Here is a 23,941-nt window from a genome sequence, read left to right on the forward strand (position 1 = left end):
GGGGAAGAAACCCCAAACCAACAAGTAGCCTACTTATGGGGAAAGCTCACCCTGCACTGGAGCCTGAGATAGAGGATGTGGGCATCGTTCTGGGAACACCAAGCATCAAGCTGTGTTTCTACCAGCTGTAAAAAACCTCCTACCTCCAAACCTCGTTCCATGTAAATTAACCTATACTTGTTATCTAGGTCAACTGCACTAGTCTAACAGCTGTGTTCTTGGAGTTAGGACCACAAGGTTTTCAGGATGCCCTGCTCAAATATATACCCACTGTCATTTAAAGCCACATACCTATTTCCCTGATTCATCCTCCTTTTCCACCCTCTCAGTGTTTATGGTGCATATAATAGCAGTGACTGTGCTATTAACTACCCCAGCAACAGAAACCTTCTACCCCAACTCAGCCATATAAAAATCAGTGCTTGTGGGATGGTCTGGGCTGAGCCAGGAACTTCAGGCGGTTCAGCTAACATCCTATACTGGAAACTTTTTGCAATTTTTTCCATAATATTTTTAAACAGATAAAACACACAGTGTGTCATTAATTACCTAATGCCCTGTTGGCATGACGAACATTGCAAACAAGAACAAGCAAAACCGGAGCCTTCTGGGTAAATTCCCTCTGAATCCAGGAAGATTTAGGACATAAGACAGCAGAAAATAAACAACAAAGAGGGAGCTGAGGGGAATCATCTCATGAAAAGCCTAAAAGAACAATGAAAACTTACCTAGACAGAGCTCTGCAATCTTTCACCTCTCTGCAAATGCCACAACTGGCTCCACACAGCACTTCATACACTCAGAACAACAACAGCTCCACACTCCTTTATGTGTGGAGCAACAAGGTTTGTTTAATGCGAGCATAAGTACTTTTTACCAGGCTAAAACCACCACACAAACAGAGGGAACAGGTTAGGCTGTAACGAAAATGAATACCAAGCAGCATGGTATGTGTTTGGATAGAAATGTCACCACGCGCTCCTCCCTCCACCTGACACAAACAAGTAAGACCACGGAAGAGCACTGCCACCCATGCACTGCTAAAGGTCAAAGGTTTAGTGTTTGTCAGCATCTTCTGTGTCACCAACAACAGCGCAGAGGTGTCTCATGGCAGAAGGCTGCCAATCTTTGAGGCCAGGATTTAAGCACAGTTTTTCATCTCGCTTCAAGGTGTACCAAGAACTTACCCTAACCAAGAGATGAAGGTTTTAGGATTAGGTCCCCAAGAGAAACATGCAAAGGACACCTGTTAATGGAAGACGCATCTTGCGGACCACGTCAGGAGTGTGCACTATGGAAAGTGGTAGCATGAGAGGTTCCCAAAGCTCCCAGAGGCAGGAAGATGAGCAAGTGCTAGTTAAGCAAACCAGGAAAATGGCATCAATGCAAGGGACACAAGCACTGCTGTCTTTTGAAGGACATGCAAAACACACAGAGTAGTGACCATCAAACTAGCCACAGCACAGACAGAAACAAACATATCTCTAAAGCAGAAAGGGGATGGCAGAAGACAGTAATACCTCCAGGAAGGACTTTCCCATGTAGGTTGCCTGGCCATCACCACCAGCATATAGCAGCAGCTGTCAGCTTGCAGGCACACATCTTTTACCTTCCAAACCAAGAATGCCAGCCATCCCAGTCTCCCCAGACTGGGATATAGACACAAGACACCTCTACCCTTGCCCCCAACTTGTCCCATGTTTTGGATGACTAGCTTAGTCTCTCTGCCTCAATCCCAGACAGACAGAGCTTCAGATGGTGCTTGTGCAGTCCCTCGGCAGGCCCTCCTGGAGCCCCCCGAGATCTTGTACATTATCCAAGTTTACTTCTGCCAAAAGGAGATCGTACACCACTTTGCAGAGTGGCACATGCCTGCCTGGGAGCATCCCAGGAGTTGCTACTAACAGGAGTCGTGCTAAAGACCCGCAAACATGAGCTCCTACAGCACCACACAGCTATAACCCACCGCATCATTAACTGGCCACAGCTTCAAGCAGACCTAGTGCCTCAATACTGCGTGTGGAAGCCAGGCACAAGAGCTGTGGAGGCTGTTAGCCATAAGATCACCCTCTTTGTTGCTGTAATTGAGTCAGGTCCAGCATCAGGAAGCTGGCAGCTGCTGCTCAGGAAGTCTGCTCCGCACTGCCCATTACCTCTGCTCAGCTCAGGTCCCCACCCAGGGCTTCCAACCAGATCACCAAGCCACACTAAAAATAGCCAGCTCACAAAACCAGCTCTTGGCTCTAGCCGCTCCACCCTCAAAGTACAGAGACTAACTATACTGCCTTCTGCGAACAAAAGGAGAATTCACTCCTCCATCTATTTATAAGCTGCTTATTCACAGCTTGTAAGCACAAATTCTTTTCAGATGAGGAGCTTGGGGGAAGAGATTATGCTTTTTCTGGTTCCATGTTGCACAGAGCCCAGCACCCAACCTGGTCATTCCTTCACCGTCTGAGGTTTTTCTTTCTTTCAGCTCTCACATCTAGTCTTGTGGCTGTCTTGCCTGCCAGCATGCAGAATATGATGCAATCCCGCTCCCATGTCACGCTGAGAACGCAGGTTTGCTGGTAGAGCCAGGCACATGCCAGGTGTATTCTGGTTTGACTAGTATAAGGCATCTTCATATTAATATAAAATGTTTGTATCTTCTTTACTCCACTTTTGACTCATAGCACATCTAGAGGACAAAAGGCATCACTGGACACCATGTCTAGGCCAGCGTTCCCAGCTTTGGCTATGCTGGAAGAGCAGCAATAATGAGAACAGTGGAAAAATGTTAGGTTAAAGACCAGGTTAAGTCTCCCTGTCTTGCTGCCCAGCCCCATGCAACTGCTTCACTTCAGTGAGAGCTCCCACTGCTGCTGCCTGGCTCCTGGCAGCTTCTCCAGGCTTATGATGGAAGTGTCAGAGAAGTCTTCAAAATCCACCACAAAATAAGCAATGCATTAGTCCACCTTCCACAACTGGCTTAGTGAGTTGCCTGCAAGCCACAGGTTGGTTGATCAATACACTAGATATCCAGAAGCCAAAGATACACCTGCTAGCCAACTCTATGTAACTTATTAAAAAAAGACCGTGTTTATTAAAGATTTCCTGTCCAAAAGTGCAAAAATAAGTATTAGTAACATTAAAGTGATGGATGTCTCCATGGCATTTGTCCACACTTACCAACAAGAACTTCAGCTAGGCTAACAGCTCTGCATTTCAATCCCCAGAAAGACTGGGACAGCTGAAAGCTTCCAGGTTTTGCTAACAGACCTGGAGAAGCACCGAGCCTTCAGCACAGCAGATGGTGTGAAGGCAAATGTGCTGGCTTTAAATTCAGCCAGCTCTGCCAGCAATGAATAAGTGGCAATGCCGCCTTCAGCAGTCCACCTGCACCTTCGGGTGGCCAGCCTGTGCTGAAGCTATCATTACAGCACTTAAAGAGGCGCCATAAAGATACTGGCTTGTCAGTACCACACCCACACTAACTCTAGGCCAAATTCAGCCTGGTCTTCCTGGAGGTGGGAGAGCAGTGTGGGACCAGCTGAGAACACCGCCATCCCCTTAACCAACTCCCTGTGATGGGCTGCCTGCAGGACTTCTACTTTGATAACAGAGCTCCTTCTTTCCAAGCCGGGAGAAGGCTGAGATCCAGAAAGACTGCTTGGAGAAGTCTTTCTTTCCCTTTGTGGATAAGTGGTCGGATGGGCAAGGCTACCTTTTACAGCAGTACCTGGTGGAGAATGGAGTATGGAGACTCTTGGTCAGCTCACATTGGGAAGAGAGAGTGAACAGAGTTACCGGCCAAAGCTGCTGCTCTGGTGCTACAGCATCTCTCAGAATGGGACCATCCAGTAAGGACTCCCGGAGGCTCTTAAAGCATTTGTCAGAGAAACAAGTGGACGCCTCACAATGCATCTCTCCTGCATGACCACATCTCTGATGGGATGAGTTCAGTTTCTGCAGGAAAGAAGCTGTGTCACTGGCTTAGCAAACCCTCGCAAAGCCTGGGTCAAACCTGAGCAGCAATGAGATCCCACTGCTCTATGTCATGAAACACTCCAAAGGGCATCTCAGCTCTCCAGGAGGGCAGAGCAGGGAAACATGCCAAAACCAACCCCAAGGGAAGAGTTTCATTACTAAAGAAAGACTAAAGCAAGTCTTGTTTGCTGCGTGCTCCCGAAAGGTATTTGGCAGATAACATCTCAGCGTACAGAGCACAAGCCTGCTTCCTTGCCTATTTTAGCATACTATCTCTAACCTGCAGTCAAGCATTTTCAAACGGGTTTGTCCATCTCTATTCTTACCACCTCCTGGTATTCTTTTTGCCACATGAAGCCATAAGCTAGTAAGAAAGTCAGCTGTGAGAGCTGGCAAAACATATCCCTGCAAAAAAAGCAAGTCAATCTCTTGCTTGTTTAATTCCAAGGTGACGGTGCAGCTGGGCTTGTCTTCCTTTATGCCTCTTAAGAAAAATCATGTTTTTTACCTTTAGTTCTGCATTTTTGGTTGGCATATTTTAATTAAGTGGAGCTAGGAGTCCAGAAAACCGCTCTTAAAATTTTTTCTATTTATATGCAATTCTTGCACATTTTGACAGTTACCTGTTCACAGCTGGCCTCAACTTCTCACTAAGAAGTCTTGGCAGTCATGACTCCCTGCTTGATCAGGCTTTTGCACCACAAGAGAGAAGAAAAAACTAAAACAATGGGACATGTGATTAACACAAGAGCCAAAAGGTGGCTCAGAAGGGTAAAGCCATTTGACTTGCTTTTGTAAATAATTTGTTTTCAAGTACTGGGGGAGTGGGTGTGGAATTAAAGACTGTTAAGCACTGATCAATATTTTACAGTTCAAAGTCCAGAAAAGCAGTACAATAAGCCCTGCTGAGTGCACAGACACAACCAGGCCTGTTCCATTGTCACATGCCACCAGTCAAAAACCTAATATTGGCTCCATATACATCAATAGCCACTCCATGCTAGCTTAGTAGGCCAAATACAATATTTTGTCCCTACCCTGCTTTGATCCTGTATGTTAAAGAAGCCTTTGAAAATCATAACCATAGGAGCCTTTACAGGGTTAGCAGAGCTCAGAACCTTTAATATCTGCACACCAGTTTCAAGAGAAGGAGCAAGTGTAGAACCATGGAGGATCTAAAACCACCAGTGCCTTATACAGAGTTCTCTGGCCAAGTGATAGAGCTTTTTCCCCATTTAAAAGGATCCTGGAACAGGGAAGAGCGGACTTCTTTAGTCCTCTGCCCCGAGTTACATGACAAGGAGGCACTTCCTCAACTGAAATACTGCATGGATTTTAGTTTCTGCAACTGCTCCACAGGCTAGAAGAGGACTAAACTTTCTCCCAATCTATTCATTTACGCTCCTCAGGCTGGAGAGAGCCACATATATTTGACCCGTAGCATACACTCTCCATTCATACCGGCAGGCAACAAATATAACCTGAATTAAACAGAGAACATGCTACACAGCCTTGGCATGCAGTCAAACACTGTGCAATCAAAGAATTATGTGTGTATGCCCCGCCCCTGCCCTTGCTAAGGTAATCAAAGCAGTAAATTATCCTTAGGGGCTCTGTCAGATCAGGTTTCAAAGTTGATCATTTCCCTGCACAAGAACACAGGCTTAGCTTAAAACCAAACCAAAACATAAAAAGCGTGCACATTCTCCCCATTCTCCTAAGACTCTAAAGTTGCTGTGTGTTGCTTAGAATAAAATAAAAAACCCAAAACAAAACCAAAACACAACCACCCGCATTCTCTGTGCTTCTCATATCATGTCGGAATCAAAAGGCTATACTGTACTAATTCTACCCAAAATTGCATCAAGAGTACTTCCCCAGTTCAGCAAGAAAATTGCGTCTGCATGGCCTGCCAGAGCTGCCGACAGCAGTCACAGCAAGCAGGGAAAAGAAATGGTTACACCTGTCCCCACACTCCCCTCTCACTCAGCACCAAAATGCCACCCCCCATCTCCCAGTGACAGGTAGCAACTTGCACTGTCATCCACTTGCTGAATTTTCAAAGAGAAGTGTTTTTCTTTTCTCAGTGTTTGCGTGAGATAGCCTGCAAGCTATTTTGTTATCTTCTCTCCATTCCCTCCCTTAAAACCTCCCAGCTTGCGATGGCAACAGAGAGTTTAACCAGAGCAAGGCTGCAGATGCACGGAGCCATTCCCCGCCGGCCGGCCATCCGCTACACCCCCATCTGTACCCACACGCCAGCATTTATCTCACACTCGGGCTGGAAGCTCCTGGGTGCAAGGGCTGTCTTTCTACCTTGCTGTTTGTACAGCACATAGCACAGAGGCCTTCACACGCTGATAGGCTTCAGGTGTTTTAACACTACAAACAGGAGTTGTGCAATGCCCCAGGGATTTCAAACAGCTGGCCTCTCTCAGTCCCCACTTCTCATACCAATTCTGCAAACGGGCAGCGAATATTTGTTTGTGCAAACCATACCATTGTGCGAGCAGATCAGAGCTTGCTTCAGCCAGAAAGCATTCCTCGCAGTTAGGTCCTTGGAAATCCCCTTGCATAAGGAGTGCCTTGGTAAATCACACAGTGATAACACCTTGGACCTAAACTTTCATCACTGGCATCATCAATTAAGACTTGTGTTTTAGAGGTGCACAAAATATCCAGCCCTCTCTCCACTACAGAAGGTAAGTCTGATTTGGCTTGGAAAAGGAACTTTAACCATCTAAGTGAATCCACCCAGGCAGGTTTTTGGACTGGGGAAGAAGCAGTCAGGATAAAAGTAAAATTCATTATGCTTTTCACCTTTGTTGTTTTCAACAAAAGTCCTCGCTACACGAAGCTGCTCTCTAGCCTGTACCAATGATGGGTCATCTCACAGAGACTCCCAGTGCTTGCTTTTTGCTCACCTCCATCTCCTCTTCTCCCACTCTTGGGGCTCACCTGTAGTCGTGGGTGAGGGTGACACAAGACTCCTCCTTCCTCAGTCTGGCCAGGAGTGCTCCACCCTCCAGCTGCAGCCTGACCAGCCGTGCATCTTCAAGAACGTTCTTCATCAACTGCCTGTAATTCCTCAGCAGCACAGCTGCCTCCTGGAGGGATCGCAAGAGAGAGCAGTTACTGCAACCTACAGGCAACGAGGGAACAGGCAAAAAACAGTGCCCAACCCAAAACACACACAAACCACATCTCACCTTGGCCCACCCTAGGAGAGAGGGAGGTTGGCTCCCACAGTTGTTTCTCTCAAGCCTGCCAAGTCCAAAGTGATAAACAGCGCTCCTTACACTCTCGATACTTTCCCCACCAGGCTAACATTGAAACCCAATTCCTATCATTGTCCATACTCCATTTGCTGGGCATAGAAAGAATAAGCTTTCCAGCCTCATTTTCCACTCACAGCTAGCTCCTACTGTTCTTAGAGCCTGGACCTGCATGGCTCCAAGCTGTGGGACAAGATGCACGTGAAGGGTTTGTGGGTATACACACGTATGCAGGAAGGCCCAGAGAGGCAACTATGATATTGCCACTACAATATTGCCACTACGATATTGCCACTACGATATTGCTTTACTGTTGGGACCCTCAGTGCAGAGCTGGCAGCAATTTCCTACCACGCCAGGGGTACAGCAGCTTCTCAAGAGCGGGGGAACGTGATGTTTGCAACAACACAGGCTTGGTCTTTGTACCCTCCTCTTCTTGCCCGCTTCCAAACTTCTGTTCTGGAGGCAGCAAAGCTGGAACCACAGCACAGCCTTGGCCTGGTGAACACTGTCTATGTTGTCACCTAACTTTATTCCAAGCCATTCAAGCCAACCTGGTGTGGCACAGCCTGAGGCAGCTGCTCAGTACTAGAGACACCAAAGCTAGTACCAGCTACAGAGCTGTGGAGCATCAGCAACAAGCACAGCTGAAGAGGACATCCCCTGGGTGACGCTGAGGGATCAGAGAACCAGCTTCTACACCCAGTGGAGCCTCTATCACCTCATTTGGATTAGCTTCTACTAGTCCCACTGTCCTGACAGGTCTGCAGTGACACACAGCACTCGGAATACCCTGCTACTACAGCTTGCAAATTCAAAGCTACAGCTTTTCTGCAGCTATCCAGCCTCCTGCTCTCTTCTGTCTCAGGCCCACCTCTGATACGAGGTGAGGGACATGCTTACCTCAGCTCTTTCTGGTAATTTTCCAGCTTCCACTTTGTGAATAGCTCCCTGGAGGAAGGCACAAGCACCTTGGCATCCTTGTAGCAAATGTTCCAGCTTCTACAAGAAGAAAGGACCAAGGCAGAGATCATTGTCTCACGGCTGACAGGAAAGCTGTCTTTTCAGGTTGCAGAAGGTTAAAAGTACAGAAATCAAGAGAGGATCAAACACATTAACCCAAGGGTTCAATTATACCATTTGGGGAGGCTGTATCAGCAAAGAGAGGCCCATCAGAGGCTTCAGATGCATCACGCTATACTAAAGCCTCTATGCAGACCTTATAAACTTGCATACTCATGGCTTGTATGGGTCATGTTTTACAGAAAAGAAAATCAGTCCACTTATGTCCCACATTCTTCTACTATTAGCATTTCTTGTAACTTCTCACTAAGATGAATCACTATGCATGAATTTTGGAGGAACAGTACATAGAATGAGTACTTGGAATTTCTCTACTTTAAATCATTTCTCTTCATATTAAAAGTAGTGTAAATTAAAGATTAGGAAAGTGGAAAGCTTCCACAATTAAGCACCTTAAACTACTGACAAATCTGAAATCCCTCCTCTCTTTGGAGGGACAGGCAGACACAGGACACGACCCAAAAAACCCCCCAAACATTTCAGAGGTTCATGAGACAGTACTTTTTAGAAAAGTCAGTGATATAAAGCCTAAATACTGTCAGATGCCACCCTCTAGCCACTGAAATCAGAGAAGGGAGAAACAGCTATTCCAAAACAAAACAAAACAAGCAGCTGTTTGAATCTTTACTGAAGTGAACTCCCTCCTCCCTGGAGTGCTGGAACAGCCCCAGCAGTGACAGATTAGCAGGCAGGATGCAGGTGAGATCACAGACAGGAAACAAATGCTGTTTGCCATATAGCTGGAGATCTAAAGGGGTTGAGCATATGGGTCATTATCACACAGTACATCGTATAAATAGGCAATCCATACAGACTGATTCCTACACTAACTCCCTTTGGTAATATTTTGCATGTTAATATGCAAGACACAAACAAGAAGCAGTCTGATGTCATGCTCCTTCCTTCAAGAATTATCCTTCTGCACAGAGCACCTCAGCTCTCAAGCTTCCCTCAACTCTGTCCAGAAAACTAACCTCTTGCAAAGTTTCTCTGCTTCTTCACTGCCAAATAAACCTCAAATTCAATCCTAGGCACCAAGAGTAGGCTTCTGTACCTCTACTGTATCAGCACAGGTTCATACTAGTACTTTTAGATGAAAATTTAAAAAATGGGTTCTAAAATAAGTTGGAAAAGATAAGTTAACATTTGGCACGTGCTAAGCCTAACTGCTGAAGCTTGCCACCAGCAACACAGCGGTATTATCAATGATACCTTAACCTGCTTCAAATGCTGCAGTGTGCCACACAGCACTCTGGGCAGTGAGGTCAGAGCCAAAAGACCACTGAACCTTTCAGAAGCAGAGGTGATGGTTCTGTCATCCACCATGGTGAGCAAGCCAAACTCAATGTGAAGACAGACAATTTATGTGCAGATTTTCAGAGATTTAATCCTGTCTAGTCTCAACATGCCAAATAACTCTCAATACAGCTTTTAAAAGATTCAACAAGCTCATGACCCACAGGACTTATGCTCCCTCCACAGCATGAGTGTACACAGAGCTGGGTATTGGCACCACAGATGCTACTTTTGCAGACTTCTGGCAGTCTGCACATACCCTGCTGCATGGCCAGCAACACCTGCAGTCCTGCCACAGACCAGTGTGTGCTGCCTTGGTGGCTGCAGCACTCCTTATTGGTGCCTGCAGCACCCTTCGCCAGGGCTACCTTCTTTATAAACTGTGCCTGGGTGCTGCAGTTTCAGCCATTCTATCTCCGAGGCTTAACCTGGGTCAGCTCAGGGTGGTCAGCCTCCCTGAGCTACATCTTGGGCCAGCTCTAATCTGCACCTGGGTATAGTTCACTGTAGATCTCTTGATCCACGACTCTTCTGGAGAGGAGCACAAAAGTCAAACAGGATCACAGTACCGAGGCGTACTCAAAGCAGCCAAACAACAGGGAGAAGGAACGGATTGCTGGTACTGCCTCCTAATGTTATCTTGGTCCTAAGACTCACTTGAATGGAATTTGCATGTTTCTTTTGTTTCCTCGCCTTCTTTGAGAGCTAGCCACTTGAGAACACAATGTTCCCCTGGGCTGAAGCTTCACTGTATTTTTAGTTTAGATGCTTTTGAAAGAGTTCAAGTTTGATGACAGTTTTGGTAAGTAAGGGAATTATATCTCAAGGAGGAAGAAGATGTTCCTAGAAGGATCTGAACTGATTATCAGGAATTTCGAAGTTTCACTCCTGCCAGGATTGCAGTTTTTACTAAGGAGCTCTTAGCCTGGTCTGGGGAACCTGCTCCAAAACCAACAGGATCTAACTATTTTTATTATGCTCAATTATGTTCATCATATTTATATGTAATTATGCTCGATTGTTAGTTCAAAGGCAACACGATACTAACACCTTCTCCTGAGATTAGCACAAGTGTCTGCCCTTAAGCCTCAAAGTCTAACTGAAATGCCACTGTATCACAACAAAACAGGATTCTGTTTCTTCCTTCCCTTCAAAATATGGTCAAATCTGAATTAATGCAATTCAAGCAGATGAGTTAAAAACTAAGATTTTAGTTCCTGCAGTCATGCCAATAGGTCGCAGTGTGCATCCATTTTATGAAGACAGCATTAGTATTCTTTTGATTACAGAGGATCATTTGCATACATAGTTATTACAGGAACCATTGTCTTTTAATGCTTGTAGGTTCAGCTGTTGACAAGCCTCTCTTGCTTCAACTCCGTTACCATGCCATTTCTTCTCTCAGATACCAGAGAACACAAGACATCCTACTCACCATGCGGAAGCTTAACCAGTCCCGGTGGCAATAAGGGAAGGTCCCATCCAGTTCTAGAGGCAGCTGTGAGCTGTCTATGTGCTTATGGAGGGATTTCATGGAGGTGAGAAGTTCAAACTGCACAGGAATAGAAGAAACAAAAGCACATTTGCATTAGGGTATGAGTATTGGAGAAGGAGGGGAAGGTAAACGAAAGACAGCATCCTTTATTTCTTTATCTATCTTGCATAGAAACAAGGCACACAGTGTATATCTGCAATATAACTACAGTATGAAGGAAAAAAAAAATCAATTCAATCTTAGAGCAGCTTGCTGTACAGCTTAGTGGGCGAACCTTGAGGGAATGCAGGCCACAACACGCTGTTTCACCAAGGAGAACATCTGTGAAGGAAGTCTGGCAGCAGCCAGCCTTCTCCCGAGCCAGTACCTTCTAGCATGAGCAGTGCAACTCCCTCATATGTTCCCACGTTGTGCTGCAATTTGCATTTGTTTGGAGAGCCTGAGAGGTTAAATCCAGCCCTCAGCTTCCCCATCTCGCTTCCTGGAAAAACAGTCTAACAGAGCAGCCTCTGCCCTACCCTCAACTCTCCACTCATCACAGCAGCTATTTGCTCCAAGTGTTTCCTGGATCTTGACACAGTTAACTCGCCTTCTGTGAGTCTGTAGGACCTCAGAGCATTTTTATACTCACCAGAGAAACAGACAAGTGCTCCTGCAGGTACATGGAAGCCAGCCCAGACACCAGGAACTCAGGTGCAGACATTTAACCCCCACACACACACTGTGAAGTTTCCACCTCCTTACAAAATAGTGATGATGCTTCCAATTCCTCCCGCATGCCCATGTCTTTATTAGCCTCTGCTCTGCTCCCTCCTGCACACTTTGGATTTGTTCAATGTGTTTAATATCTTCTGTAGCTCTCCCTGCATGCACACGCCTGCAGCCCCCTTTCTCACTTCAAATTCTCCCACATGGGGGCAATGAGGAAATGGACTAATAGCATTTGTTATTCTTTAGCCTTTCAGCGCAGCACACCACACACACAGCAAAACTGATGCTAGTCACAATGTCTTCATCCACAGGAACCAAAAGGGAGGTCCTGGCCTACTCTGAAGTCTACGGGGTTTTGGCAGGCACAGAATTTCAGTCCACTCTTGTAGCTTGTAACAGTCTTCGAGCAGAGAGAGATGACTAAGATGCAGTCTGATGCTCTACTCGCTCACCACAAAGAGTGGCTGAGAGCCTACATTTCTTATACAGCTATGGAATACCAAGGCAGATTTACTTCTAGCGGGTGTGTTCAGTGATGTTGTGATGATTTTCCCTCCTCCATTAGCACCTCCTGTTAGTCTTCCCAGACGTTTCAGCTGCAAAAGGAACCTCACACACATACACATCTCCTCTTCCCACTTTTGCAGAAGTCTTAGCCACTGACAGCAGCAGCTATGAGGAGAGGAAACACGAAATATGCAAAATGCAGGAAGGCAACAAGTACCTTCAAACGATGGAGTTCAGGATTTAGCCTAATGTGATCTCTTCCTGACCAAGCACTTCCCCCCTTGTTAACAGGAGAACGTGAAAAGCATCTCTATTACTGTTAATTGTGCAGGGCTCCTCCGTACAGCTATCCATGTTCCCAACAAACCCCCTGTGTCTTGAGGGCCCCAGCAGACTGACATAATTATGGTGCAAATGTCACCGATGGACTTGGCAATAAACACAGCATGACAGAGATATGTTCAGCTTGCATAAACTTTACAACCCTATAAATACCACACCCGTAAGAGACCACAACCGTAAAATACAGAGAACAACTACAGAGATTTCATGTGAGAATAAACATACATCAGCGGACAGAGAACTCGCTGTTCGGAGAGTTAAACAGAGGATATCAAGAGCTCCCCAGCGACCCCTGGATGAATGGTTCCATTACCTGTCCTGCTGGTGGCTTCTCCATCCGAAAAGTCAGATCTCTCTCAACCAGAAGCAGTACTCCATGAATACAGTGAGGAACCATGTCCTACAACAGAACAGAGCGCAAATCCATTACCTATCTGCCTGGGATGCTAAGGAGAACGTACCATGCCAGGTTTGCACAAGAGATTGCAATTTATCCTTCAAAGACATTTTCAAAGCCTGGAAGGCAGTCACCAGGTACAGGGAAGGCCATTCTACAGAGCACCAAGGCTATGTCCTTAAGACAGTTCACTTCAGATCAACTAGTCCTGCAGTATTTAAGGAAGCAATGAAAGAGGTCAGGTCTTGGCTGTACTAAAGAAACCTCTGCCTTCTACACAGGGAGATGTGTCGGGGGAAAGAAAAGAAAAAAACAACCAAACAAAAAACCCGAACCATATTCAATATCCAAGTTTTTTCTTGATAACTTTCCTGGTCGCTTCTAACTGAAAGGAAGTTTTTTTCCCCACAGTGCCAAAAACGTCGTCTTGTCTTTACTTACTGCCAACTCACAATCAAGGACTTGCATCCTGTTGCTACTGTTAAACCGACAGAAATTCCAAATACAAGGGACATCTGGCAGCTGTAGTTCAAACTCTGTGATCCAGGAGCAGCTCTCCAATTATAGAAGCACTCTACAGGGAAGTGAGAAACAGGCACAGAGAGCGACAGCAGTAAGAGGGAAACATAGTCGAAAGATCCAGATCATGGAGACAGGGCCCACTGAATATATGATGCCTGGATCTGGATAGCAAGGAGAACAGCCCTTCAAGCTGTCATTCCACATGGTTAAATAAGAGCCATCCCATCTAGATGTCTCCTAGATGGTCTTTGCCTCTGCAAGTATCTTGGAAACTGTCACGCAACAAATCCTTTCCGGTATTGCTCCAGCTGCAAGGAACCTGCCACACAGCAGGCCATGACAGCAAGGGAACCCTGTTTAAATAAATGGCTCCGGCAGTGTTTAAGGCTAAATATCCTATGTGACTGGCAGAGCCAGAGTACAGAGGCAAGTGCACCAGCAGAGACTGAGCCACCTAACCTGACACTGGGCCCAGTACAGCAATTAAGAAACAATGCCAACACAAGGAGACCCAATTCTGCAAGTGAAAGCAGCAGCAGAGATTCCAGAGCAGAGGACTAGATGAGAAAGAGTTCTTTTCCTAAAACAGGATCCTTTTGAACTGGCAGGAGAAAATCCCAACTGAAACACCTCCCAAAACAGTGAAAGGTTTCTCAGTCTTCTCAAATCCCTTTCTCCGAAGCAAATTATTCACACTTTCACTGTTATTTGAACACTGATCAAAAGGCCAAAAAGAATTTACTGCACAATTAGGCTATATTAGGTAAATACTAAAGCTTATCTGAAGAGAGGATGGGGAGGTATTACAGCTGTATCAGCAGCTCTGAATTTGTCTGCTAGAAAGTACTGAAGGCTGAAGACTAGCCAGTTTCAAGACAGCTCACGGCACTAAATAAATTTATTCTTTCACAACCCCTCTTCTACTCCAACAGTCATGAGATGTGCGATCTGAGTGAGGGATAAAGGCAGTGATGGTGTAACACGGGCTTACAACAGCCAAAACACTCACTTGCTTGTTTGTTACTGCTGAAAATAGAGACTGAAAAACCATTCACAAATAAAGCTGTCAGGAGAGAAGTTCAAAGTTTTCCAATCCCAGAAGTAGTCATATTTCCAAAGAAATCAAGTATTTTTCACCATATTTTTTTTCTTTAAACAGCTGAAGATAAGTCAGTCTCATCCAGCACTGATGGAGCAATCCAAATGGACTAAAACAGTTTACAGGAGTGCCTCAGGAGACAGGCAGAGCTGGAAGCAGCAGGATGCTACTTGAGGAAGCTTTCCTGCAGCTTTCCACACAATCTCTTACCACCTTTGCTAACAAAATCAGTTATCTGGAAGCAAAGAAACAGAGTCCCACACATGTGAGTGAACTCCCTCACCTCCTAAAACAGGCACAGTGTGGACAGCGTAGAATAGAGGGGCATCAACAAGAGCTCAGAAAGCACCAGGGTAAATATCCATCCCTTTATTATTATTCTTTAAAAAGAGAATTAGGTACTTCTTCCATCTTTCTCAGACTGAAGTTTCAGTCTTCTGGCTTCCTGACCCAAATGGAAGCCCGTGGCCAGACTTAACATCACTGGCACAGTTTGAAGCACAGGCTGCCAGGAATGCCTGTGCATGGGACAGATGGGACAGTCCCCAAATACCATGTTCAATCTCAAAGTGACCACTTCTGACAGAGTCGTAGGAGGTCCCTGGTCTTTAACGTCAGACCAGGGTCCTCTGTACTTCCGCAGTAACAGGGCATGTAAATATACCCCTTGAACAGAAAGGTTTACACAGAAGTTTTCTGCTTTGAACTACTACTGTATCTCTGTCTTTATAAACAGACTCTTCCCTTCCCAATCCAACACACAGATGCAGCAGATTACAGGATTAAGCATTCGCACGGATATGCCAAATTCAAAAGAATCTCACTCTATAAACACTTAAGCAGAGGGAAATCCCAGAGATACCTGTTCACTGAAGGCCAGCGCACACATTCCACTGTCCATGCCCTGCCTGCTCACTGACCAAGGGATCGGCCCAGCACTACTGAGCAGCAAAGTTCCTCTGAACAGGCCCCTCAGCACAGAGTTTACTGGTGGCAACCTGTGACCAAACATCACAGCAGCATTTACCTCTGCAAAGATCCTTGCTCCAAAGCATCATTATGCAGCTTCCCACAGGAACAAGCATGATCTATTCTTGCAGCATGTTCACACTGCGCATTTCCCTTCACCTCTGTACAGAGCTGCCAAAGTTCCTCCTTGCTCCTTCCCAAGTCAGCTCTGCTGCAGCACTTTATTCTGCCTCTGCTCCCAGCGCTGTCTGGGACAGAAGGATTTCCCAGCCACTCACATTCTAAAAAGGAAAGGGGAAGAAAGTCTTCCAGAACACAACTCCCCCCACCCTGAAGGCAGAGAGGATGAGAAGCTTTCACCAGTTTACTAGGTGACTCTAGACAGAACAACTGACAGTCTCCCAGTGCTGTAGGGAAAGCTACCTGCAAGCACCAAAAGTGTCTATTAGCACTTTAAAAGTCCATCCATGCATTTATTCTGGAAAAGATGGAAGAGCGGAGTATTTCCTCAGACTGACAGATCTTGACCCAGAAACCTGTGGGATCAAAGTCTTCTCTCCCCGGGGAGGTTCTCTAGGGTTAACAGATCCGAGCGCCGCCACAGCAGGAAGGGACTCTGCATTAGGTCATTCGACCTGTGCTTACCCACCGTGAAGCAGTGCTCCTCACTGCTCAAGAGGAAAACGTCCCTTCAAAATTGAACAAGCAACACTGGATCTCAACATTTAACAGATTCCACCCACGCTATCATAGTAGGCTTCACAAAAGCCATGTAAAATAAAATCTTGTTGAAGCGGAGAGCAGAACAGCAGAGAAATGAGCTCCAGAGACAGTCTGCCAGAGATAAGAGGCACTGGGAGATGCGTCAGGGATTTCAGAAAGGACCCCAAGGAGATGATCTGTTTTGTGCCCTTACAGGCACGACATACAGTCTGTGCTTCTGTATCCACCAGCCAGCAAACCTTGCTGCGCTCTAGAAAGCCTAGCTTGCCTCACTGCAGTTACAGTCAGTTTTCTGTATTTCTCTGTCCTCGTTTCAGAGAGTACTGCCATGGGATCACAGAGGTTAACGCTAAGGATCTCCAAAAGGCTCAGAGGAGCCAGGGGATTATTCCTGTGCCATAACCAGATGATGAGCTAGCTGAACAGGTCTTGTTTACGGAGTCTGCAGAACAGTCAGGGTAAGGACCGAAAAACCACAAGCAGAGTAATCAGCCTCTGTCAGTCACTGTTACCTGGAGCACACACTCAGCTCCAGCAATCTGTCTTGCAGCGCATTAAGCCCTGTTAACTAACTGTTGCACCACCCTGATAACGAGGTGCTCAGAGCCAAACAGCCATCACAGCAGGATATCACAGAGGCACTGCGAAAAGCTTTGTCCCCCACCTGCTCCTCTTTTCAGAGGGTAGGAAACTTAAGGTTAGAATGGCTTTATTCCTGCCATGCTTGTATGAGACTGGGGACCCAAAAAGCACATTGTGTCTGAACGCGTTGCCAATTTCCAAATCATCCCACTATCACGACCATGCAACCATGGGCAACGAAAGGCTCAAAAGTTTTAGCAAGCCCACTGCCATGTAGGCACAGCATAAAAAAGAAGACAACTTGCTTGTTACCTCTGCAGAACTGAGCAGGGCACCAGGCTGCTCCTCCACCACAGAGAATGAGCACACTGATAGGGCTCACAGCTCCACCCAGCCCAGGAAGCAGGAGGACAGACCTCTGACTCAGCCCCAACTCTCAGATGTGGCACTGAAGCACATAAACCACAGAGACACCAGCCTCATTAAAATATTGCCCTGTTCCAGTTTGCAGTTTGAGTCCTAAGAGACCTAAGCTCTGATTTAAAAGGAACACCTGCTTAAACACGATTAGTCATAGCTACAACCCAGCATCTCCTTGGCTTTCTAACAGCAGCAAATAGCTTCTATCTGGGAGCAGGGGCGACACAACCCCCTTGCTTTCCAAGTGACTGATATGAAAGGCTTTGACCTGAAGCAATATAGAGTTACAGCATGTCCGATTCCAATCATTCACCGACAGCCATATCAACAGCTGCATGTACTCTTCCACCTGGCATGACAAGCAGCGTCCTTCCCCTCCCTCCACAGCAGGGAGAGGCCTCTCTTCCTCCCTTCTCCGTGGTGGGCAAAAATCCCTGCATATTTCACACAGCCTCTCTGTGCAGGGGACATCATCTCCAAGCATGGTAATTCATGACAGTGTTTAGACTTGGGTACAGGCTGTTCTCAGCACAGAGACAGAAGCAAATTTGGAGGGGTGGGGAGGGGTGTTCTCCCCTAACTCAGACTTGCTTAATTTTTTTGCTTTGTCTGCAGTTTGGCAAGTCCAGGTCATCCTCCTAAAACAGGGCTGGGTGCATAACTCCACCTCCCAAAGCCAACGGAAAGCCAGGTGGCAGATGGAGACAGAAGCGGCAGATGGAGATGTAACATCCAACCAAAACAGCAAGCCAACTAGTGTTCCTTTGCCCAAGCTCAAGTCTCACCTGCAATATGCTGAATGCCTTGAAGAGAGCAGGAACCGGTGAACAGCGACGAGCATCCACAAGAACAGTTAGACCTAAAGCCTGACATTCTGGTCTGCAAGGACAGAGAAAAAGAGGTCACGCTTGTCACCAATGAAAAGCAACAAGACTATAGAAACAGAACCCTGTCATGACAGGGTGAAAAAAACCAGTACATTAATGCCTCTGTAAGGACAGAGGAACTGGCCACCTTCTCTTAACCAAAATATATACGTGGAAAGCACCAGTTAATGCCTCTGTAAGGACAGGGAACTAACTGGCCACCTTCTTTTAACCAAAATATATACGTGGAAAGCACCACCTGGATTCCTCAGTTTTTACCTTTGCTATTTCCACCCGAACTTCCTGTTTCTCCAGTTCCTAGGATACATCTCACTGATGGCAAAGGTGCCATTGATGACTCTGGGTAATCCACACAGGAAAACCAGTCCTTCCTAATTATGTTCAGGGACAAGCCTGGCCTTAGCCACACTGCTTCACAAGAACAGCCATTCTGGATCAGACCCAACATCTGCCTTGCCCAGAATCAGATTTGAAGGGAGAAGCATAAGAAACAAAGCATGAGTAGCAGAAGCTTTCCCATGGGTTAAGCCTGCTCCCTTTATCAATGGTTTAAAGGCTTCAAATTAAAAAACCAAAGTCACTAACCAGGAGTTAGCTTTACCTCTTATTAGTTTAATCATCTAAAAGTGAAACAAAGTCTCAGTAGAGCCTGAGATGAGCTGGGAGGAGAGTCTATCATAGTGAAAGGAAGAGTAGCTGCAGCAAACTCCAGCCTGCAGATTCCAAAAACAATTGTCAGCCAGACATCAAGGCAGATTTTCTCAACCCTTGCAGATCCTCCCTCCCTCTCAGCTTGGAGGCCTGGCCCTAAAATGTCACAACACTGTATCACGGAGCTGCTGCATGACTGCCCCATCATAGCTCCCAAATCCCATTTTCTGAGCTAATAAAGGATAGCAAGAATGGCTTGGATTCAGGGCAATGCATGAAAACATTCAGTAGGTACCTAATTCTATCACACCACGTGCACAAGGCACATACAGAATAGCCAAAGAGCTTACTGAACACAAGCCAGTTCACCCTAGCAGGAGATCCCCATCTGTACAGTTTCAGGACTGTCTGGATGAGGTTCCTAGGCCAACAAAGTCACCCCGTTCCACTCACTGCCCCAGCTTCCACCCCCCCGAAAGGCAAAGTGGACACAGCAGCAGCTGTCCACCCTGTCAGCCCAAGAGCATCACAAACCTTGGGATGCTATGCAAGTACAGAAGAAGGCGTACAAGCTCAGTGGTATTGCAGTGGGGGTTTAACCAGGCTGTGTTCCTTGTCGTTATTATGGCCACTGCACGTCCTGATTTATCTCTGGTACCTGTAAAACGAGGGAGGGGGGGGGGGAAGGAAAAAAAAAAAAAGTCAGACAAGGAAGTCAACAGAGCCTGGTTCCAGGTGCGTATGCCTCATATTCCCCTACCACCACCCCATCACCTTCCTGGAAATGCTTTACAGAACTCGATATAGTGCATGTTGCAGATTGCGGTAGGCTGTAAACATACTTCCAAAGTACGCAAATGCTGCCCAAGAGTGAAGTAGCTGAGCTGTGCTTGTCTTTCTCTCATGGTAGTGTTAAATTTAGACTGCTCTCTTCTACCCAAACACACATTCTTCATAAAATATGGCTGAAGTTGGCTAATGATAACCCAACTTTGTGAGAAAAGCAAGAATCTCAAACTCAAGATAAATAATCTCACCTCCACTTCTGTTACAATATTCATGTTGCTGTCAGACCAGACAACGCAGACAGGTTTGCAGAACAAAATGCACTACCTAATGAGACTGGGCACGCACACTGCAGGCTGAGCCTAACACTTAACCAGACATCTCCTCCTGAGAGCAAAGCCCTGGAGCAGGAGCCTGGAGCTCCTCCTCAGGGGCTGCAGAGTGGACAGCCCAGGAGCAGACAGCCCAGGAGCACACTCTCACCTGCCTGCAGTTCTGACAAGGGCAGAGTCGGTGCCAGTCTTTCTTTACTTTCAGGGCTGACTCAGTGCCTAGGGAATAGGTAAGGCACAGTATGGGCAACACAGCTGAGTTGTGATACGTTGAGGAAGGAGAAACCCCTCTGCTTCAGTTAGCCTTGACAACAGTTCTCTGCCCCCCGCTTTCCAAAAGCCCAAAGACACAGCTTATCACAGGAACTGAGCCTGCTCTATGAGCTCCCAAAACTAAATGATAGTCTGGCTTTGGGCTTTAGCCACAACGTGCACCAAGAACTATGAAGAGAAGGTCATAAATGCCATTTCTGGAATTAGGTCCAGCCTCTTCTCCAGATGCAAAGGAGAGGTAAAGAGCAGGTGGACACACCACTTCAGAGACCCAGAGCTGCCATTCAAAAGTAGGCAGTGTCTGTGGAGCGAGAGCCTGCTCAAGTGACCAGCACTCTGCACTCCTGCACGTCACCAGGAAGGTAAGTGATTTGGAGAACAGTAGGGACTACACCTCTATTGTGTGAAAAGTAATTCACAAGAACAGGAGCCTTTTCCTGTCATACAAATAGTATGAGATGGGAAAAAAATCCCAAGCACAAGACAAAACCAGAGGCTTAGAGAAAGCTACGTCTGTCTCTTCTGAACTTTATTGCTACCACAGGAGATAGTGTCCTGGACCACCTCTCTCCCCATCCCAGGGACAAGCATGAGAGTTGACAGGTAAAACAGATACAGATGGACAGCCCCAAGCACAGAAAACTGCCCTGGTGTGATCTCAATCTGTCACTAGGACGTGACTTGAGTGAGGGCCACAGACACAGATGGGCATCATTTAGAAGCAGGGCTTTCTCCCTCCCAGGGACCAGAACTGTGACACAGACTTTCTCCTGCTAACAGCAGGGACAAAAATCATTCATCGTCTGTGTGATTCAGGAGGAGTTTTATTACTCCTGAAATACTGTTTTATCTGTATAATCACAGAGCTGGAGAGAAATCAGAAAAAGCTTATTAATATACCTTGTTTCATAAGCTAAGGGGATCATCAGAAAACAAAACAAAACAAAAAGCGAAGTACTCAATTACAGGAAAAATGGCTCGATAACCAGGCTCAGTAAAAACTTTCTTACTCTGAAGCACAAACTTTCTTACTCTGAGGCAACATCTTTTGTCCATCAGGGAGGCTCGGCATCACCAGAACTTCATTAAACCTTGAACTTCTATATAGGAGCCTGGGAATTGCCTGACCAGGTCAAAAAAGCAACGCAGCCACCAGGGCTAGGTGTCCAACAGTGGAATAACCAGATGATTCAAGAGCAGAATGCAGAATTGAAACTCTCCTGAAAGGAAGATTTCTTCCTAACTCCATCAGCTACTAGTTTATTAATCAGCTCTTATTCACTATTCATTATAAAAGTTATCCTTTCTAATGTAATTATTATATCATTACCAATGTCTAACATAAAGCATTTAACTGAGTGGTGAGTGCATTCCCTCAGGTATGAGGATTGTCCACTGAAATCCAGAAGGAGACACGTGAGAGAAGAGATGTCAGTCAAATCCAATACTGCTTCTACAGAAAACGTGATTCCTCCCTTAGACAAAAACTCCCTTGGAAGTGGTATCAAACCCAAACCTTGTTTCTTCAATGCATTTCAAGGGCACATCCCTTCATCCCATATTCAAATGCATTTGCCTTGTTTAACAGCCGTACATTACGACTGGAATCTGTGACAAAGGAAACAACTAGAGCATTAGATCACATAGTCAGGCTTCTACAATAGCACGGACTATGAGCTTCTCTTAAAGACCCCTCTCTCGAACCCTGTAATTTTTTGGCTGTTGTACACACCCTACAACATCCAACCTGATCAGCAGATCAGAAGATTAGAAATCCTCCTTTGGAATTTGTTCTTAACAGTTTACCTACCAATGCAAAGTTACACGTTTGAATGTACCGTAACTCTGCCCTGCACTTGGTTGCTCATTTCACCTTTTTCCAGAAGACTGGAAAAGTCTTATTTCCCTTTCCTCCTTCCCTGCACAAGGTGTTTTCACCTCATTCTCAATCATCTTACAAGATAAACAACCTTCCAATCTCTTGCCATAAGACATCCAATTCAGTTACAAAAAAAGGGCTGTCACCCTTTTCTGCACTACCTCCAATAGTCATCATTTCCTTTTAGAACGAAGGCATCAGAACATACCCACACTACCTGAGAGGCATCACCAACAAGTACACAGAGGTAAAATCACTTTCTTAACCTGGCTAGTCATCCCCTCTCCTTTACACATCTGAGGTCAAAATTGGTCTTGCAGCCCCAGCACTGAGTGGGAAATCGCTGTGCTGCCTTTCTGCTCTCCTTCCCAATTTCTCCACACGGCACAGGTCCGCCTGACCTCTTCTCTGCTCTCTGGCCAGTTTTCAACTCATACGTAGCTACATTCAGTCAGCTCAGGAGTCATCTTCCTGCCCCGCACTGGACAACCCTCTCGCTGGCTGTGGAAGGAAGCGAGCCCACATGGGCTGCTTAGGCAGATGCTGCCAAACGGCTGTTTCACACTGGAGAGGTAGATCTCACTTCCTCTGCTTTACTTCATATTTGGTTAAACACAAAGACCTCTTGTGTGGGCCCTGCACACCAAGTGATCCTGGCTGCTCTGTCCAACAGCTTCAGCTTTGTTTACCACTCTGCCAATATTTGTCCCATGCAGAAGTTTTATCCGCAGTAATTTGATACTTGCTGCCATTTCAGATGCAAACACTGAATAACGTTTGACTTACAACTGATCTCAGCAGAACAATTCTGGGAAGTCCTCCCTTGATAGCTAGTTTTGTCATCTGCTATTTAGCTATGCTATCATTCATCCCACACGTTGCTCATCCACACTTCATTGGGATATTCCTTTCAACACTATGTGTCATGAAATCAAGTGTTTTCTAAAAATCTATTATATCTAGGCAGCTACATTTAATCAGCCAAACTTCTAATTACCAAGAATAAAACTGGTTTTACAAGAGCACTGTCAACTAGCATCTTCTACACTCCTATCCTTTAATTATCTATCAAATGAATCAAGTTCTTATTGTTTCGACTAGGTCTGATGTCAGGCCCACCAGCCCATCATTAGCTGCACCCTCACTCTTCTCTTTTTGAACTACTGGTATGAGCCCACAGATTTGGCATTTCTGACTCATACACGCTTGGTTAATATTTTGAGTCTCCTGGGAGCAAGTTAACATTACTTTCATGAGAGGGAAGTTCTACTTCCTGTCCTTCCCATCCAGAAACTTTAGAGGATTCAAGACGTGTTGCTTCTGGAGAGCTTTGGGGTGAAAGAAATGGAATTGGCACCAGTCTGCAGCGCTGCAAACAGAGGCTCGTCTCCCTTGCCCTCCTACAAACCACACTTCCCAGACACATTCTGACTCAGCTACTCACCAGGCAGGCAGGCAACTCCGCTCCTGAGCACTTCTGGGTTCACATCCTTGACTATGGTAGGTGCAGACCGACCACCCCAGGCAGTCCCAGAAGCTGGGGATGTCGGGGGAGTAATAGCTGTTGAGGTTTCCTCCAGAGCACTGGCTTTACTCACTGGTTTCAACACATCTGTGCTGGTTGCTTCTTTTCTCCTCTCTGCCCCTTCCAACACCATCCCTGTAAGACAAGCAGCAGTCAGAAGCTCGAGCAGAGCTCCACCCAAAAGGTCCCAGGTAAGTCCCAGACTGGGGAGGGACGTG

At 46.1% G+C, this 23,941-nt stretch overlaps 1 protein-coding gene across 1 annotated transcript in view; it reads right to left on the minus strand.

Annotated features, from left to right (window-relative positions):
• The window catches only part of PLEKHG4 (pleckstrin homology and RhoGEF domain containing G4), an 89,367-nt gene that overhangs the window by 34,869 nt on the left and 30,557 nt on the right, over positions 1 to 23,941 (minus strand). The window contains exons 4-10 of the mRNA XM_019474985.1: positions 23,643 to 23,858; positions 19,463 to 19,586; positions 18,176 to 18,269; positions 12,992 to 13,078; positions 11,059 to 11,175; positions 8,148 to 8,246; positions 6,928 to 7,076 (exon numbers count right to left, since the gene is read on the minus strand). Of these exons, the coding sequence (XP_019330530.1) occupies positions 6,928 to 7,076; positions 8,148 to 8,246; positions 11,059 to 11,175; positions 12,992 to 13,078; positions 18,176 to 18,269; positions 19,463 to 19,586; positions 23,643 to 23,858 (886 nt within the window). The remainder of the gene's footprint in view (positions 1 to 6,927; positions 7,077 to 8,147; positions 8,247 to 11,058; positions 11,176 to 12,991; positions 13,079 to 18,175; positions 18,270 to 19,462; positions 19,587 to 23,642; positions 23,859 to 23,941) is intronic.

This window comes from Aptenodytes forsteri, unplaced genomic scaffold (genome assembly GCF_000699145.1).
Source record: "Aptenodytes forsteri isolate BGI_AS27 unplaced genomic scaffold, ASM69914v1 Scaffold14, whole genome shotgun sequence".
Classification (NCBI taxonomy): domain Eukaryota; kingdom Metazoa; phylum Chordata; class Aves; order Sphenisciformes; family Spheniscidae; genus Aptenodytes; species Aptenodytes forsteri.